The following is a 20,833-nucleotide window of genomic DNA, read 5'->3' on the forward strand; positions in this document are numbered from 1 at the left end:
CAACACCGCGCATTTTTAGTTGACAGATGGATATTTTAGAATTGGGACTTGGTACCCGTATGCATGTATGTATGTTCTGCAAACTGTACTAAATGTCTGCTAAAGACCCATTAAAAAATTGCATCATCATACCAAACTGGAAACATCCTCAACCCATTTCCATCAGACATGTAACATTGAGACCGGATACATGTGATCGTCTGGTATTAGAGAATCGAAAGTGCACGAGTTTTATTAATTCATGACTGACAGGAGGCGGGCTAGGATGGGCTATCCATTCCAAGGATTGACCAAATACTACTGAAAAAAAGCCAATACGACGTTGTCGCTTTCATTAAACTCTTGTAATTACAGAGAGTCGATTATTAAAGTGTCCTTGCAATGATGATTGTACATCCAGGTACACGGAATCTGCTGGTGTTCTCCTAATGTTCCTTTTGGAAGCCTCCAACTTCAAAGGAAAGATACCTCTGCAGAACCGCTTTTTTCATATTTATACTTGCGGAAAGGGCAACAGAATTAATCAATTAAACTGTCTGTAGATTAATTATGTCATTCATGATATTGTTTCCTCCAGGGAACGCATATTTCACGTGTGCGAATGATATTCTGCTTCTTCCCTGACAATGATTATCACTGATTAATTAGCCTGTGTACATTGAATTAATTGGACACTTTATTATATCTAAAGAGTGTTTGTAAAGCCGATTTGATTGTGATTTGATGATTTCTATCGCTAGACGACACTAACTGTCCTTCATAGTCAACATCATGTTCAGATATTTTTTTACCACACAGTAAGCGTGAAAGAAAAAGAGCGGGGCTGATAAATCTCGGTGAAGGAGACGCTTCTACATCAAAGAAACGCTTGCACATCTTTCTTAAAAGTTACTGTCAGTGGCCGATATTAAGATTGAGATGAAGTTCTTCCCACTCCGACGACTAAATTATCAGTTATTCCCTGAACTCTATTGGAGTGGAAAGTTTGATATCGGTTCTGACAATGGTTTGTCCAAATTTTCTAACGCGAGTGCACATAAGGTATTTGAAAAAAAGAGGAAAGTGGAAAAAACGTAAAATGTTTATTCTCCTTATTGAGTCATTGTATTTCGTTCCTAAAAATCCTTGCTTACTCAGAAACACTACAGAATCCCTTATTTGGGGGCAGCTGTCCATACGTGATGGTCATGTTTCATTTAATTAATTATATATCTTGGATTACTTTACCATATGGTATGGTTGTGTTTACTTATACATCATGATTATCTCTGATTATGAATTATATATTGAACCTCTCGGTCATATTTTATTGTTATCTTTGAGCTACTTACATCATTTCTTCTCTTTTTACGTATAATTCTTCTTTGGACACAGATTTCTTTCCAAAGAAGGTGCATTTCATCGTTGGCCCGTATCGACAACAGGAAATGCCTGGCTATAGAATGGGTACATTCTGACCTAGCCCAGAAAACCAGTCCTTAACATAAGTACGGGGCCCGTGATGGCAGACGAACGGCGTGGAAAGGCTAAGGATACGTTCGACTACAATTATTATTCGGTCAATCACTACAGCATAGCACCGGCATTTTCTGTTAATCCCTATATATAATCAATATTTCGGTGAAGATTCTTCCCAACAAAATGATAATTCCTTGGTTACAAAAAAAATTCCCAGCGGAAAGCTTTTCATGTGCAAAACTTCATCCGAATTGGCGAAGGCGATCAGAACAAATCTCTGTTTTCCTTTCACAATGTTAAGTAAAACATTTGAATTCTCTTCCTGCACATTAATGAATATTGTCTGACAAAATTAGTAATTTTGTGATTCCCATAATGGATTCACTTACGATGTTGGTTACTCATGCATTTAACCTGCCACAAGTGGAACAACCACACAAGAGACACTCACATCCACGGAAGATACTATCGCCACGTCTATTGGCGTTTTAAAATCCGTGGGAGCATGTTTGAATTTGTCAGCATCACTCAGACCCAATGAAACAAGAACCTTTTGAAAAGATGGGCTGCTGTGGCATCGAGGGAAAAAGGTATATATGACTAAAACACTATAGTTGAAACGAGGCAATATCAATGATGTGTCACAATGGTACATTAATCAATTAAACACAGCGAGGTCGCGTACACGTCCAGGCGAATGCAACAATAGATCTTAGTGGTGAATGTATACCCGAATCACATCAATATTTTACACATTCTCCAGCATGACAAACTTTAACGATTTGCTTTAACAATGTCAGATCCATATTTCTATTGTAACCCCACAAAGCCTCCCAGAAACTTAGTTGCTGAAGGTCCTGAATTGGTAAAACCCATAAATGAAGAGTCAATATTTTACTTCTGTGAATGTATGATGCGAACTCGCTTTAGTATCGCAATGTTTTAAATGAGTAAAAATTCAATACGTCTTACTTCATGAAAACACGTTTGCATATCTGTACAAAAGATCGATCAGGAATCGATTCATATCGCATGAATTAAAGAAATAGAGTTTGATTGCTTCTCTCAGAAAGATGCCATTGAATATTATCCGGCGAAACAATCCCGCTTCGGAAAGCCGCGCACAGCAGAGCAAGGTTTCAAACTCGTGGCAACAAAGACGCGCAGCCAAAACGACAAGAAGCTTTCAGGTGAACGCTTGGGAAATGAGTATTGATTACGCCGTACAGGGAGCTACAATTACTGCAGAAGTCCACGGTTGATAATGTTGTGTAAAACACATTTATTATTTACTGTATATGTGGCGCTATATGGCGATGTGATTGTTTCGATACAAATCACATGCAGCCTGTCGATTGTCACAATCAAGTATTGTCGCACGAAAATTATCGACTGGGGCGACCGATTGGGAAGGAGTTGATTCCCCCGGCACATTCCCAACAATTATCTCATCATGTGACTGAACGCGCGATATCAAACGGATAACTTCTATATCTACCAGAGGACTGGTTTCGTTCTCGCAAAGGGAGGTCTGTGGAATTACTGTAGCAGAAACAAGAATTTCGTTAACCACCATCCAGAGGACAGTTTTAATTCCCTAAAACTACATCCATGACAATTATTCATGGTAAATTGGTATAAATAAACAGCAGCCATAATAAATCTTGTCCCCTGTTTAATAATATGGTGCTTGCCACTTAAATCACTTTGTTAGGATCAAATTTACATAAGTCGGGATCGGAAATCAGTCGACGTCAAGTCTAATTGATGTAACCTCCTCCGCCGCGGCTTTTCTCCCGACACGTCATTCAATATGGGTGGTAAAAACAATTTTCATTTCGCGCGTCCTGTGTTAAATTCAATTTTCGATGCAACAAACATTAATAGCTTACCAAGTGCATGCATAGCGTGGAAATGCAATTTTTATGTGACATTCGTAACATGGGGATTTGTTTTGTTTTTTATCTGATGATAATATTGTTATAAAATGGCGCATATAGACCCGTCCTCCTCTATTATAGAATTCCTTTGGCGTTTTATATCAATTGGCTTTTTATCACTAGCTTAACTTCAGTTTATGGATACAAATTGGACTAACATTTTAAATACGTGAGCAATCACGTATCAGTGGGGCTGAGGAGAGTGTAACATATTCAATCTATATGATAACCTCTGACCTCAACGGATGCATGTACCCATATAAGAGAGCACCCAAACATGGGGAAAACTGCCAGTGATTTTTTGTTTTGTTTTTCAAACTACCACCCCTCCAATTGAATTGGGAAAAATTAGCGACATTTTCCTCAAATTGGGAAACATCATTCATAGTAAATTAAAATGGTAAAGATGCAAAAAATAATCAAATAATTTTTTTGTTTGAGGTTTATTTCAGATCTGATTTAAAATCATAAAATAAATCATTATTTAACATTAAATATGTATTGGAAGTCACACCTTGTATAGATATTATTTACTTTTTCTAAGAAATACTTATTGTCTAATTTCATAAACAAAATAATAAATTATTAATTCACCAGCATTTGTACCCATAAGCTTGTAAATATTATATTAATAATCAAGTTTCCAGAATGTCTCTCCTGTTTGTATTTTTCAGATTTTAGTAAAACCCTATACTGTTGGCCACTTCCTGTTACTAGCCTGACCCTACATATAATGGCGGTCAAACTAAATTGTCAACAATATGATATGGCTTAATGTGTATCTGGAAACTATATACTTTGCTGCATATCTGCTTATATGGATGCCTCTATTGTTTTACATATTCTTTACAAAACCTTTTGCATGTGCAGTGGTTTGGAGAATAAAACTGAAGAAAAAAACGTATTTACTCTTTGTCAGCAATATACGGTAACCTTTTTTTTAAATGGCCTAATTTCCCTAGATTTGAAATTGGGAAAAAACATACATATATAATTGGGAAAAAATACCTAATTTTAGTGAGGGGAAACAGCCGAATATCGGTGGCATTTTGGCCCCCAAAAAAAATCACTGACTGCATACCATGCTTTTGAGAGATAGCTTGAACAGGTTTATAATTTTATTGGTTGAACCCTATTCTTATACATCCTAACCTCCAGATCGCCGACTCCATTCCCAGTTTTCTGAAACAGCATAGTACAAAAACGCATTGAGTTGGGTTATTGAGTTACAGTGACAGAGCCACGGAGCCCTCCCGTTTCAGTAAAACATTGACGCCACACAAAGCAAACACTATCAATCGCCAATATTTGAATTTCATCATGCGAAGTTGCTCTTGACGACTAATGTCATTTTTTCTGCAAACAGAAATTTTCTGACACAGTTTCCATTCTATGTACAAATTTATTTTGGATTGAGATAGCAGGATTTTCAATAACACTGGGTCAATTTACGGTGCTTCCCTATTCGGTGAAATATTTTCCCGGAGTTTCGAATGAGCACATTCGGTGTAATGTCACTATCCAAAGCCTCGACAGATTAGTATAATTCATTTATTTATGAAACAATTCAGGTCCACACACCAAACCCTTTGGTCATGTTTTGCAACATTACTTTCGTTGGTATGGTGTGTACTTTTGAATAGGCAAAAGCAGGAAATAGGTTTACAAAGACGGGCCTTTGATCAGTTTAGTACGCGTTGCTGCAAATAGCTACACTTCAGTAGCGACTCGTTCTAAATGAAAAGTGCAAATAATGTACTGAATTATAATTACTAGATAAGCGTACTGAAATAACTTATAAATTTTATTGTTTGCGCGAAATAAATTAAAAGATATAATTTTTTGTTTCAGCGTTTTCATTCTTGAATTTTACTTTTAAAGTTAGATATTTTACAACGTTTTAGACAATAAGAATACAAACATATACTTCTTTAATCACTTGCAAAAATATAATATTAAAAAGAATAAGATGGATTAAGCAATACTATCAACTTTGGGTTTAAAGGTACAATAAATTTGAAGAATACTATTAGTTGATTGAAGAAGGGAGTGGTTATTGCGTATCTGCATATGGCTCAATTTAATCTGTTCTCCGATCAAGTGACAAAAAACCTGTTAATACAGTAGTTAGTGGTGTACACTTACATAACGAAACTTCTAGTATATCCACTAGGAAATATCTGGATTTACTGCGGACTGGAAGCCCAGATCCAGGTCCGCGCACAGACTACGTGCACCTAACGAGTGTCCTAGGGTTGACCATTTTATGTGTGAGAGGATTTGGAGAAGAAGAAGATTGAGAATTACGCATGCAAAATTATTCTATAACAATTCTGAATATTTTATGGTTTATTTGTTCTTCAGCGACAACTATATTATAGTTTTCGATAAATTTTTAAATACATTTCCGGTAACGTGAGAAATTTCATTCATGATTTCCATCATTTTATATAATGGTTTAATGCAACAAAAATTAAGGTTTAATATTCGTTTTTTATGAATGGTGTATTTTTGTTATCGGTTTCTTTTCTCAAATTGAAATGATCATAAAGTATAAAGTACGTTTAGGAGTTCGTTAATTTACCTGACGTCAAATCTGTAAACAAAGTACTCTCAAGTACGAAAATCAATGTTTTAAGGAAATATATGTTTGAAAACAAATAAATGTATTTGCAGAGAACATTTCATAAGAAATGACGAACAGTTTCTATCAATTCAGAATAATAAAAATATCGTATCAATTAAAAAAAATCTGTCAAAATCCTAGAGAATGAGCCACTTTCCAAAGTACAGTTTGATTTCTATTTATCTAAACCCTTTTGTCTCTAGCATAAAGACGTGTTTGCAGAGATGACATGTTTTAGATTTAAAAAAAATATCATCATAACTACAACTTTCAAATGAAAGTCTTTTGAATGACCTTGTCAAGATGCATGTCCGCAGTTGAAATATTGGAGGAAACTTTCATGTTCCAACAATTGACTTATGAGTTCCAAAAATCATATGGAAGCAAACTATTTTAAAATTATTCTAATGGTAACAAGACAATTTGTGTCCACTGCAAACTATATCACTGCAGATTGATAACTGAATTGGTAATCTACACTTTCATGCAGAAACTGAAACATCAAAGTCATACTACAGGAGTAAAGAAACTCTACCAAAGCAAAAGTTTGCCATCATGCCCGTTCTTAGGATACCATGGATAACATAGAACTACTGAGGTAATAAACGCTGCATAAATACTTTTGCTACGTTTGTTTTTTAAGTTTTTAGTTTATTGTATTTCAGCATGGAGTATGTATTTAAGGATACAATCATGTAATAAATTCCCAATGGATTTAATTTCTAAGAACAAAATACATCTCTGTTGATCTATCAATACAAGTCTCGCAGGACTGAAGTGGATAATATTCTGAATCTATTTATCGTCATTAAGTTCTATGTAAATTTCAAGCAATCTATCTCATTTAATATTAACTATTTGCGTTTTCTTTCTCCTATCAGTGGAACATTGGGATTGCTTCCTTATCTCCGTGAAGTGCCGGACAAACCACCTCACACAGCGATAATGGATACCGAAGGCCTAGTTTTATACCAACAATTGATTTTCCATACTAAATGTTAATAATAATTCAATTAGATACATTATTTTTCATGTTCGTGTTTTGAGCTGCTGTTGGCTATGTTTGGTGTGTATACACAACCTTAATAAGAGACGTCCAGTTCATCACAATGTCTGGAATAATATAAAAAGATTGACCGTTGTAGTTGAATAGTCTCCGGAGAGTGGGTGGCATGCAAAATCGATCATTTGATGGAAAATATCAGTTAATAGTTGTTTTTTTTTGTTTTTTTTTACTGTGGAAATAATCAATTTTTATAAAATCTATCATTACTATTTTATTATTAAATTTTTCTCTGCTAAAATGTTGACTTCTTAATTTTGTAGAAGAAAACCAAAGTTTTAATATCATTTGGTCCATGCATGTTAAATATCCTAAATTTCCAAGCCTCTCACAATTAAAGATTTGTTCATCGAACAATTAATTTATATCACAAATATATGTATATCGCCGCTACCTCAGTGTACAGAAAACCCCACCCAATCCAACAACATTTGTCCAAGTAGCAAATTCATACGATGACTTCGAAATAAAGTAGCTTCATATCTATCAAATATATGCAAACAAAAACCGTCAAAATAACCTCCAGGACGGTAACAATTTATTATTTTTTGAAAATAAGGTGCTATGGATTTTGAAACATCAAAATAAAATCAATTTGCTAGTCGTCTTTGACTCAAAAACAAATAGTAACATTGTAACAGTCAATCATTTAATTAAAACAAGAGAGAGAAAAAAAAGAAAAAAGCACCCCCACCCCTCCTAACATTGCAAATGAAAACAAAAACAACAGCAGGGAATGTATATCTGTATGGGTTAAACGATGTAATTGACTTCATTTCAGACTACTGCGATTTAATTCACCTAAGAGTTACCTCGCCTGATATGAGGAGATTAAGAATTTTGAGTAATAGAATTCAATGATAATCATTTCTGTAAACAAATTAACTATGATTTGAATAGAAATTATTCGTGTAAGTTTTCTTTACATAAACCAGACCGTTTTGAAAAAAGAATATAGGAAAAATACATGTTTTCACGACTCTGTGTAAATCTAATCGGTAGTAAACTTAAGTGGAATCAGGGAAGCTAGTCCTAAAAGAACCTCAAACAGTTCAAGAACATGATCCTTTAAATTCCACATCTCTTGAATGGACTTTTAAGCCTCAAACGTTTGTAAGATCCGGATTATTAACTTTCGATTAGTATCACTTGTGATAAAACTCTTTTGAATGACAACTGTGCTTGATTCTATTCATTCTTACTGGGGGCTACATTGATCTGGATCATTTCATTTGGATAGAAATCACTTCTTTTCCTGAAAAATATCGAAATTTCTCAGTACAGGAAGGTTAAGATCAGAATGAATTTGAATTTTTGAATTCGGAAATATTAGGATAATTAGATTGTTTTCTTGTGATACTTTTTTCAAACTTTACACTCAACTCAGTTCATTTATTTTGTGTTCCATAAACATCCATTACTTAAAAGGGCATTAGCTGTCATTTTGTCACCAAAAATTGAATTCAATGAAAATTGCTCTATATTATATATTTCAGTAATAACACCAGTATTTAATTATTTCAATCACTTTTTACCTCAAAGCAGGCACATGAATGTGTAATTTTTGTGATTAAATAATTATTGTCTTGCAAGGCAATAGTTCTTCCTTATATATTTCTTTACACTAAAAGCGGTTATCTAACGTAGTTTTATTAAGTTCCTTTTGTTTTTGTACAAAATAAATGTTTTTATTAGTCATTAATATATATTTCTAAACAACTGAGCGATTTTGAGAGGAAAAAAATGGTTGTCATCACTTTCACATCTACTATCCCTTTTACACACATATCTAGAAAGTACCAAGAGCTACAGGTGGTCTAGGTGTATGGTATGGAAGAGTCGGTGTAGATATTGTACTGTCATGTATATATTGTACATGTAGATATTGTACTTGCAGATATTGTAATAATAATAATAAATTTATTGTATAAAGCGTAAAATCCATATTACTCTAAACGCTATCTAAATAACAATAAAATAAGTTGTATAAGAACAAATGACTAGTAGGTGAAGATAAGGAGTCCGTTATGATTGTACAACATAGTAATTTTAAGTTCATCAGCAGAGATTAGTTGTAATGAATTGAAAACAGATGAGTCTTTAGTTTAGATTTAAAGATACAGAAACTAGCAGCAGTTCTGATATCATATGGTAAAGCATTCCACAGTTTAGGGTCAGCCACACTAAAAGCTCGAGTTTGAATCACAGACGAGGTGGTAAATGGCACTTGTAGTAGGCTCTGGTCACTGGACCGCAGAGTTCTGGAGGGAGCATAGGGTGTTATGAGTTCCTGCAGATAGGATGGAGCCATGATGTTGACTGTTTTGTACACTAAAACCAATGTCTAGAAGATGGCTCTTAGCTGAACTGGCAGCCAATGGAGGGAGCGTAGTACTGGTGTAATGCTGTCATATTTGAGGGTGCCTGAGATGATTCTGGCTGCAGCGTTTTGGATGGCTTGGAGTCGCTGGATCTGCTTTGATGGTCAGCCGTATAGAGATAGTTGCAATAGTCCAGCTTTGTTGTTATTAAGGCATGTACAACACATTCCAGCGATTCCCTGTCCAGATATCTCCTCAGCTGGCTCAGGTTTTTAAGGTGGATGAAGGCACCTCTGCACACTGATGATATATGTGCCTCCATGGTCATGTGACAGTCAATGGTTACACCAACGCCCTTGGCCTTGGTAACAGGAGTGATAGAGTCGTCTCCTACTTGCAGTGATGGTATGTGCAGCTTAGAGGCCATTTGTTTGGAGGATATCACTAGCACCTCAGTCTTGTCTGTGTTGATCTTGAGGTGATGCTGAGTCATCCAGGTTTGAACTGACCTCAAGCAAGACTCCATCCATTGTACATGTAGATATTGTACTGTGATGTAGATATTGTACTTGCAGATATTGCACACTTTTGTAGATGTTGTACTCTCATTGTAATACTGATATCACATTTGAGTGTGCTCTCGAAATGCTTTTTAACCTAATTTTCCAAAAGACGAAGTAATCTTAACTCAAGTTTGCAATGGCGCCTTCGTAATATCGTAGTTCGGTATTCAAGGATCAAAAGTCGATGGATTTTATCGGATGTCATGTCTTAAAAACCACGGAGACCCACCTAGAAGCAATAATTACTAAGGAAAAACATGTAGGTTGAGATTTGCTTTGCTCTTATAAGATAGGAGGAAACAAGACAACAGAAGTATTTGGATGAGATCTCTTGGCCAGAATAACGAAATCCTAAACTTTAATAGCCTGATGCATGAAATTATCAACACCTAAAACTTTATTTTTGGAAAATAATTTCCTTCAAGAAATCTAACGTGCAAAGAACTGCTGGACGAGTATTTAAAGAAACGCTATCAGTTGATTGGCTAGCAGTTTATAGGTGAATAACTTTTATTGTCAACTCTGTGATGGAACCTTTTAAGATAAGGCATTCATTGCAATTACGTATTCAAATTTCAAAGACCAAAATTGACAACTGTCATGCCACTTTTTTCGCATATTTTTAAAAGTCAGAAATTAACAAACTCATGAATCACATCATAATTGATATGTAATTCAGCATCACCCGAAGATAATTAACACATCTAGCACAAAAGTATAAACTTATTTTGGTAAAGTGCAACTTGGGCGGTAAAATGAACACTATCGCTGTACATGCATTGCATTATTACGGAGTGCCAGCTAGCTTGACTAGTGTGCGTGTTCAAGGGATACATTTTTCACGCTTGAGTGCCATGACATTGACCTTAGCTGTGACCTTAAACTCAATCATGCGTTCCACAAAGAAAAAAAGTGATAAAAGAAAATGATGACCATTTGTGTGAATGTCTATCCCCTGACAGACAGGCGGACACAAGCTGGACACGTGCAACACCCAGACTGGACCTTTATACAAAATACAGAGACCTTCAAATCGTCATCTTCAGGCTTTATATTGAGATCGTTTAGATTGCTGACAATTTTGAAATATATTAGTGACGGGGATGTGTGAATTATACTAATGTCAAAGCTTTCCACATTCATGCAGCTAATCCAAGCTTCCAAACTATTTTGAGAAATAGTCGGTTATGTACTGCTGTGTAAATACATCGGCCAAAAAAAAAAAATCGTTACTTTGAATCCTATTACGTTTTTATTATGGCCCCATCCAAATTTCATAAAAGCTTCGATAAGCATAACAATATCAATAAGAATAACATATCTGAATTTTTGTTCAAGTATTTAAGAGATTATCTTGAATTTTATAGGCCTATTTTACAACAACCCCCCCATTTCCATTATTTTTCCACCGAAATATTTCGTTATGAGAGTGTTCGAATTTTTTTTATTCCATTACAATTCTCTATTCTTTAAATTTATCATGCAGGCCGATGATTTAGTGTAATGGAACCGACAATTTTCATTAAAAGTTAATCATATTTCATAGACTATCGCCAAACAGAGTCTGGAGGGAAAACTTGGTATAAATAAACAAAACACATTGACATCCCGTGACGTATCTAAAAACAAGAAATATCAAACATTACCCCAAAATAGTAAGAAATAAAATTTGTTTATTTACAACTCAGTCATTTACAACCATCAAACCGGCTAATGTAAAATAAAATCAGACGAACTTAATTCAAGAATTCATTAACAAGCATTAAAATTTCATGAGTACCTTTGGAATATTATCTGCAATTTGTTTTAAAAGTGATTAGGTTACTGAACCGGAAAATGATACTGCGGCGCAAATCAATGACCAGTCTAGGTATCTTTCAAATTTCATTTCAATTAGTAAATACAAATCTACAATAGGCTATCTCTATGTAAATGTGTTACACGTAAGTTTCACAAACATGCATCTTACAGGCTCATATTATATGAAGATAAATTTTGTTAGACGAGTAAGCTATTTTACACCAATAAATTATACTGTGCTGGTTGCATGCATGCTGCAACGGTATATCTAATATTTATAGAAATCTGAATTGTTAGTAATGTTTAATTACTGAAGATAGAAATTGGGTTATTTTGAACATATGAAATATTTTTTTTACATTGTACGTGGTTTTCATGTTACGAACAACAAATCTGGACATGCAATTTTGGATTGGAGTGGCTGAGAGTGTGCCAGTATGAGGAATTTAAAATACGGATGTTGCACAATTCTAGATTTTGGTTGATCAGTTTTTGTCACTTATAACCTCAGCTCCACAGAGATATAGAGACCAGAAAAAATAAACATGTGAGAAGAACATCTAAGTGATATAAAATTCACTTACATAATTGGAAGGGGAGAATTTTCAGTGAACTAGACTACAACGAAAGGCAAGAGTTATATGGATATACTAATGCGTATCATAAATACCGTGTTAAGAGACACACGGATTTAGGAAGGGTATCACAGAAGGAAACATTTGAGGATACGTTAATCACATCGTTGCAAGACACGATGGCAACTATGAATTTAATGATATAACATTTCCCTTTTTATCTTGCACCCAACCATCAATAAAATTACACTGCTGGTAAATATTTATGACCCTGATCCCCCAGCATCAGAAGAGAAAGTTGAAACAGATAAAAGGAAACAGGATTCTTTGAAAGAGAATAATTAATATTTTGTCTTTTAACACAGAAAGCAGAGGAAGTCGGAGTACCCTTTTTGAACGTGTATAGATAAAACCACCCTTGCTCACTCAATTATCTATCTATAAAACCGACAAATAAAGGAAAAACAAACTTGAATGGAAGCCCTTACCCTTCCGGGAGAACATATTCTCCCAGAGATGTTAATAATTCGAATCCTTCAGTATTTTCTTCGTCGTCATTACTACTGCCAGCTAAATGTTGAGTTCCATCTGGTGACTGCGCATGCGCATTTTGATCTTTGTGGTGCCCGCCATGATGATTGAGGTGGTGGTTGTGGTGGTGATGATGATGTTTGCGGGTCTTTCCTCCACTTTTGCTTCCTTTACTTCCTTTGGACGCCTTGGAACCCTTAGATCCTCCCGATTTTGATTTGCCACCCATAAAACCAACGAACGAATGCTAGAACTGTCATTCCATCAATTTTCTATAAATGTCAATAATATCAGGTTCACTTCTTTAAACAGTCGATCATGTCGAGGTTGTATTTTTGCATGACAAAACAAGATTCATCGACTTTTTAAGAGACGATTCCATTGGAACATTCGGTGCGTATAGTCCCATATAAAATGTAGTCCGCATTGAATAGATCTAGTCAATACACCAAAGGAAGACAAACAACTTTCTTGAGGACGGTATAAAGTGCTTAAATATTGATAGCAGAATTCTCTTGAAGTCCTTATTTGATGAATGTTTTCAATTACATATCCGAAATGTGGGTAACACTATCCAAAGGTGACCAAATGGGATCTGGCACACGCAAAGCCAATATTAGCCGGACATCAAAGTCGTAAATGATGTTTCTTTTACTGCCTAACTTAATTTATACATTTTCATAAATTGTGCATAGCCGATATATGCATAATAGGCCACAAACAGATACCCCTAAGGAGGGTAAACGACGAAAGGATCCGAAAGTCTTTATATCCTCTATGTTGAACGTGTCATTTCCCGGACGAGGGGTCTTCGGCTAACAACATCCAGACTAGTGAAACATTTCATAAAACACAAATTTATCTTCAAAAACTGTGGCACGAAAACCTCTTTGGAACAAGTAAATGAAATTATTGAAACCCTTGCGAATTGGTTGAGCATTGAGGCATTTTCATTTGGCAGATGATAAAAAGTCATACTCCATGGCAAGTTGATGTTATTAGATATTTACTTATATAAACGCTAACGAAAGAAAGAAAATATCGACAAAATCTGTCTGTTTGTCCATATTAATGATAACCATTGTTGATTTGTACACGTCGAATGAATGAAAATAAACACCCTTGATGAAGCTGGTATACACTGCGCTCATTAACGTCCACGAGATAAAATACGCGTATTGTTAATGATAGGTAAAACCTATACCTCGGCAGCATTAGAATAATAGTCCCGTAAAGGACTGGGGCAAAATTCGATAACTGGGCACGAAGGCAAAATATTGATAGATTTAGAGTGAAGCCAGCGCTATTGAACTAGTCCACCGGCTGAAAGACAAAAGCAAATAGCAAATGATTTACTTCTGCTTTTCGTAACAAAAATCATAAAGCGGGTATTTACCGCTCTTTAAACAATTAGGTTTAAAATCATTAAACAGTTTAAAGATTATTTTTCCATTAGCAACAAGGTGTCATTATTTGCATATTCAAAATATTTCAGACACGATACGCAAGCTCATTAAAATCATCATCCCCATCGTCGTCGTCGTCATCATCATCATCTTGAAGATGAATCACCATGGAGAGGTACAATCTCACAATCTAACGAGTTATCATCAATAACACGAGTTACATCTTGACATCGTATTCCGTAACATCATAGTTTATCTTCATTAAATGTTCCCCTTGGTCTAGACATTATGTCCTATCACGCACCATTTTCTGGTATCTGACATGATTCTGTACCACTAAACATACGACTGTAATGCATGCAACTTTCTATTATTATTTTTTGTAAGTAGTACTCTCGTTAGAAACATGCAAGTTTGTATTAAAAACGTAGTTATATCATTGAAATACATTGCATATCTAATCATTTTAGTTTCGTAGGAAGAGGGTTAAAACAGGCTGTGCCTGATGCCCAATCCCATTCATTTATTTGTGAATAAAATATTGTTTAAATAAAAAATAATTTTAGTTGTAACTTATTCAAAATTAATGATTTCATAAATCTGCAATTGAAAATACCGAATAGACTATTTTTAAGGCGGCAAATTTTCAAGGATGTATTTTGGAATGGTTGCGTACTTATCCGAAGTAATAATATTTTTTGTGATTAGTTTTAGTGTCAAGAGAGCAAACCTTTAAACATATTATTTTCAAAATATGCATTTCGTTGATTGTGATTCATAATTTGAAATGCATATAAACAGTCATCCTGAAATTCAAAAGAGCATGGTATTCCGAATCTCGGCACTTTCAGTAATAATATTTTTACAATATTGTGTCACAAACAGATTTTTACTTTAAATCTAATTTTGAGAAATAATAATAAAAAAAATCATTATCTAAATAGAATTAACATTCACCTGCATACAGAAAAAAAAAGTTACAAAATATAAATTACTTTACTAGCTGTGACGTACTACATTTAACAAAATTAATTGATTGCTATAGTTAATTCACTTTTGCGAATTTTTAAAATCAATATCTGAGCCTAATAAGTAATAGAAACCGAACAACATGGGGCCCGATCCACCCACAGTGTGACAGAAATGTGGGCCACGGTACTGATTTCAATCTGGATTTAGTGAGTGGTGAAAATGAAAGACAGCGATATGAAGAGTAACTTGGATCAATGGAGTTCCTTTTAACATTATACACTTATTAATAATAGAAGAGATATTGGAATATGAATTCTATCTTAATAATAACATTGATGCTAAAACAAAAGAATGTGGCGTATCTGACCTATCGCAAAACACAATGACACATGTATCTAAATTTCAAAATTCATAAATAACACTTTTTGGTATTGTAGAACACTTCAGATTTTCCAAAGATTACACAATTCTTTGTTATATATATATACATATATATACCATCGCAATCTTAGATCTTATTCCCATGGCATGTCTCACCGCCATTTTTACCAATAGTTTAGCAGATTCCTCGTTATCTTGATTTACAAGTGTGACTTTACTTCACGTTATCTTCATCAGAACTAATTTTCACTATTGAATCATTGCCAGCGACTCTCTCCTAGGGAATCATGACGTGTCCATATTTCTTTTTTAAAAAAATATATAGAAACGTTTTCATATTAGCACGAGGCATGATTAATTGCAAAGAAATCAATGAGCAGGTACGTGATATGGTTTTCTCCATTCATACATTTTTTTTAATTCAGACTTACCAATACATAGGGGGACGTCTGGTTAAGCTCCAGGGTTACGGATAGTAGTAAACAGTAGTATAACGACATGCCATCATCACGATTATAGCAAAAGTCTGGTCCCATTCATTATATTTATGACGTTACTTTTCGCATTCTTGGTATCAAACGCATTATTAGGGATGTGACAAAGCCGTCCACTATACGTCATTAAAAAGTCCTTGTCCAGGTAGTCATGCAGCTAGTAGCATACACATATCTATTGATCTTCATGGATAACTCGCCGATTTCCTAGACTTTCCCGACTACCCAATTTTCAAGGGGAATCACATACACTGTATAAAATACACAGTATAAATCTTATATTAGGAGATCAATAATTGACGCTTCCATGGATTGACCAGAATATATAGTTCTATATCAGCATTACGTCAAAGTATCTTCGGCATGGGATAGTTTTATATAGGGTGTAAACTTCATTTTTCTTTCAGTTATTGACGGGATTATTTTTTAATTGGCTGATCATAACTGAAGCAAATTGCACGACGATCGATAGTTAACACAACATAGATTATGAAGGATGAAGAGGCTGGAAAACGACACACATTTCATCGACTTGATGTAATTAAGATAACTGGTGAGGCTCTAGAGGCCAGTTTGGCTTGCTTGCTGAAAAGAAATTAGCTGTATCTAATATCCGAAAGAAGTGTCATGAATAATCTACTGGATGCAGTTGTGATGTGGTTTTGGAATGACCATACTTAATCTACCTCTCCGCTGATTGATTGTTATCGATCCTTTTTATTTAATCTACTTTCATTCACGATTCTAATATAGCTTTGGGCTTAAATTATTCTTCGAGTCTACGTATTCTTGTGATCACTCGCACGTGATTTGAGGGACTATTTTCGTATTCTGTCCTGAAAACTCTATTTTCATGCGTGAAAATGATGACTTTTGATAAATATGTCATAATTTTGTGAATCGAAATACTAGTAGAATAACATAATAAAAAAATTGCCAGAATATAATAAATTCATTACCGTGCGAAAAAGTATTTTTTTTTTTTTTAAATTTTCAATATTATTTGCAAGTTATTTTTCCAAATTTCATATCTATCTAAATTATAGTCTTGCATGTACATGTATATGGGTTGAGAGCATTACGTGACATACGGGATCTGATTACAAACTGTTCCCAAAGGGCACCTGCGTGTCTTCAGGTGCAACATACATGTATTTAGCGTTACTAGGAGTTTCTGTCCAATAACTGTTTTCCTCCGCCCCAAGTAAAGTTTAGTGATTGCAATATATATCACAAGCATATGACATAACACGAGTCAATCGTCTTTTCTACATTCAAGTTAAACAATACCCAGGGCATTGAATATTTGGATTTTTTGCGGAGATTTCTACAGCAATTACATGTAAATAATAAAATCTTCTATTGACCGCAAGAACTTGTAACGGTAATCAAAAATAGAAACACACGCAAAATTATATAACACTGTTACTGACGACTAATACACTGCGTATAGGAAATGAGTCGTGTACGATTTAACACACCATAAAAGTAATTCTATGTGATGATAATAAAATATACTTACTATTTTTAAAAATGATATGCATTGTAAAAGAATACATTATTACCTGGAAACGTGTATTAAGAAGAAGTAGAAACCTGGAACCGGGAAAAAAGTCAACGACTTAAGATAAAGCGGACTTTCACTTTCTATGTATAACAAACACAGATTTAGATAAAGAGGACTTTCACTTTCTATGTGTAACGAATACAGAGGACTTTCACTTTCTATGCGTAACAAACAAAGGCTTATAATAAAGAGGACTTTCACTTTCTATCTGTAACAAACACAGGCTTAGAATAAAGAGGACTTTCACTTTCTATCCGTAACCAACACAGACTTAAATAAAGAGGACTTTCGTTTTCTATGTGTAACAAACACAGACTTAGAATAAAGAGGACTTTCACTTTCTATGTGTAACAAACACAGACTTAAATAAAGAGGACTTTCACTTTCTATGTGTAACAAACACAGACTTAAATAAAGAGGACTTTCACTTTCTATGTGTAACAAACACAGATTTAGAATAAAGAGGACTTTCACTTTCAATGTGTAACAAACACAGCCCTAGAATAAAGAGGACTTTCACTTTCTATGTGTAACAAACACAGACTTAGAATAAAGAGGACTTTCACTTTCTATGTGTAACAAACACAGATTTAGAATAAAGAGGACTTTCACTTTCTATGTGTAACAAACACAGATTTAGAATAAAGAGGACTTTCACTTTCTATACGTAACAAACACTCTCTATAAGTCATCTTTTGTAAATACTTCTGAGCCATCTTTACTCTCTTTTACATGATCAAACATTGTTATCTAAGATTCTAAGATATTATGCTAATATTTGTACCAAAATACTAGTTTATTTGAACTGAGTTTTGTGTATAGAGTGAGGTAACAGATTTTTCAATATTTAGCATTAGCCTAAATAAATTAATATCTAAACGACAGGAGTCCAAATATATGGTTAATAACATAATCCATTGCCATGACAACCAGCACGTCCTGTCGTTTTAATCATTCATTTATGTATGAAACAAAGTTACACATATGTTACCATGTGTATTCAGAGATATGAGGAATTTTCATATTATTGCAAAACTACAATTACGAACAAACACACACGACTCCCAGTAATAATCTGTGGTAAAGATAAACATCACCAAGATGAACCCTACAACTGAAATCACACGTTATTGAAATAATACATTTTATACACATTTCAGTCAGATTTGAATTGTAACCAGTTGACAACCTCTTCTAAAACAATGAAAAATTACAACATACTTAGTGATTTATTCTAATCATGCTAATACTGAACATACTTATTCTGCGAGAGAGAGCGACATATATATTGGTTCCGCAGGTCATAAGTTCAACCCCGGGTAGGGGCGGAAGTGGGTATCCAAATAAAGTGAAATTTTCTGTGCTTTATATTAAATATTTCTTCACTTAGGGCAGTTATGTTCATTTAAGAGTTCTTTGCTATTTCTGTGATATATATATAAGATTCAACCGAATGATGTACATGTACATTTTATTTTGATAATAATAAGGGGTCAGTCTTAGAAGAGGATCGGTCCTCAATATTATTTTAAAAATTTACATTATCTTCTGGGTAAACTTCGAAACTTGAATGCCATATTTGCCAATTGAGACAAGAAGCAAGATATCTAAAATGTTCTACAAAATGAATTAATAGATAAACACATGTACTTCTACATACATTCCAACCATCCTAATACCATTCGTATGGCATTAGACTAAAGCAAGAAGAATTTGTTCAACAAGGAACAATTATCAACATCAACAAAACGCAACTTAATCAAGACCACTGAAAATTCTGAAGAGCGCAAAGCGTGTAACTTCTGGCATGATATGAAATATGGTTTCTTTGGCGCCATCAACAAGGTGTAATATTAGTGTTTTTACTAGAAGTTCTGAACGTGCAATCCATCACAAACTTGTTAAAAGGAGAATGGATACTAGATCATGTCCGGTTATGGGGACACGGGATTTTATTTAGTTTGCTCTCTGTTAATTTGGGTCTACGTATATATATCATCCAGCTAAATGGTTAACAGCAAGGGCTGCAAGACTAAATTGACATTTAACCCCACAAGGCATCAAGTTAGACTGGTCCCCTATCTGATATATTAGACAGGCAGGTTAGTTCATACGTATACGTAGCCATTATCCGGAAATCCGAAAACGAGGGTATAAATCCAGATGGTAACAAAAAAAGGTGCTGCAGCTATGTTGAGCGTTTTAAAAAGTGTGAACAATCGGGAAAATAAATAAAAGACAAGCATAGGACATATTACACCGGAAGACCAGCTGCAGAACGAAACAAAGCAAGGATCACGAGTGTTCCATCAATTGTTACTTATTCAAAAGGATATACCAACCTACACGATGTTTTAAAAGAAAAACACACAACACATCTTTAAAATATTCGGAAGGTGCATGAGAGACATTTAAGAACTTTCAGAAGAAGTAAGTTTTTTTTCTGTTGAACCTATTTGTCTTGCTCTTAGTCCGTAGTCATAAGACCTTGATACTTTTTTTATGCAATCTGACTGAAGTACAGACTTATATGATATATAATATAGGTATGTATTTTAGTTAGATTGCTTTTTATGGTACCATTGCGGTTGGGTTGTTAGTGGAGGTACATGCGTTTGTCAGTAAGCTTGTCGTGTACAGGGTCGTTGGGTTGTCAGCGGTTTTTAGCATTCACTTGTAAGCTTGCCATGTAAAAGGTGGTTGGGTTTTTAGCGTTTTGTTCAGAGTTTACCAGTAGGTTTGCCGTGAAAAAGTTGGTTTGGTTGTCAGCGGTTTTTAGTGATTACCAGTAACCTTACCGTGTACAAGGTGGATGGTTTTAGCGGCTTTTGGTGTTTACCAGTAAGTTTGCCGTGTACAGGGTGGTTGGGTTTTTAACTTTTTTTGTATGTCCAATCCATGGGAATAAGTCCTTGTTATGAATTTACATCCAACACGTCTATCTTAGTTTTACAGAAACTAGTGGAGTATTAGGATGAATTATTCTAGTTTGTTGTTTTTGCTGTTGAAAGTGTGAAGCTATTCTTTTGTACTGTCCTAGATTCCAAATTTGTCCTCAACGTATCGAGAGAAAAAAGCTCTATTGATGGATGTTTTTACACGTTTACCAAAATAATATCCCTCTTTTATCTCGCGG

The 20,833-nt window shown here is 34.6% G+C and overlaps 1 protein-coding gene and 1 long non-coding RNA gene across 5 annotated transcripts in view; one reads left to right on the plus strand and one right to left on the minus strand.

The window, feature by feature from the left end:
- The window catches only part of LOC125680766 (innexin unc-9-like), a 71,085-nt gene that overhangs the window by 17,079 nt on the left and 33,173 nt on the right, over positions 1-20,833 (minus strand). The window contains exon 1 of one of the 4 annotated variants that reach the window (XM_048920531.2): positions 16,068-16,366. The exons of 1 other annotated variant lie outside the window; for it this stretch is intronic. In XM_048920531.2, the coding sequence (XP_048776488.1) occupies positions 16,068-16,075 (8 nt within the window). In that variant the 5' untranslated portion in view covers positions 16,076-16,366. Of the gene's footprint in view, positions 1-1,331; positions 6,281-12,834; positions 13,711-16,067; positions 16,367-20,833 lie in introns of those variants that run through there. 2 more of the 4 variants (XM_048920527.2, XM_048920529.2) reach the window with 2 other exon arrangements.
- LOC130052442 (uncharacterized) lies at positions 6,513-7,328 on the plus strand. Its single transcript, XR_008800795.1, has 2 exons — positions 6,513-6,622; positions 6,906-7,328. It is a non-coding gene; the product is annotated as an uncharacterized LOC130052442 (long non-coding RNA).

The sequence above is a fragment of the Ostrea edulis genome, chromosome 2 (assembly GCF_947568905.1).
Source record: "Ostrea edulis chromosome 2, xbOstEdul1.1, whole genome shotgun sequence".
NCBI classification, from domain to species: domain Eukaryota; kingdom Metazoa; phylum Mollusca; class Bivalvia; order Ostreida; family Ostreidae; genus Ostrea; species Ostrea edulis.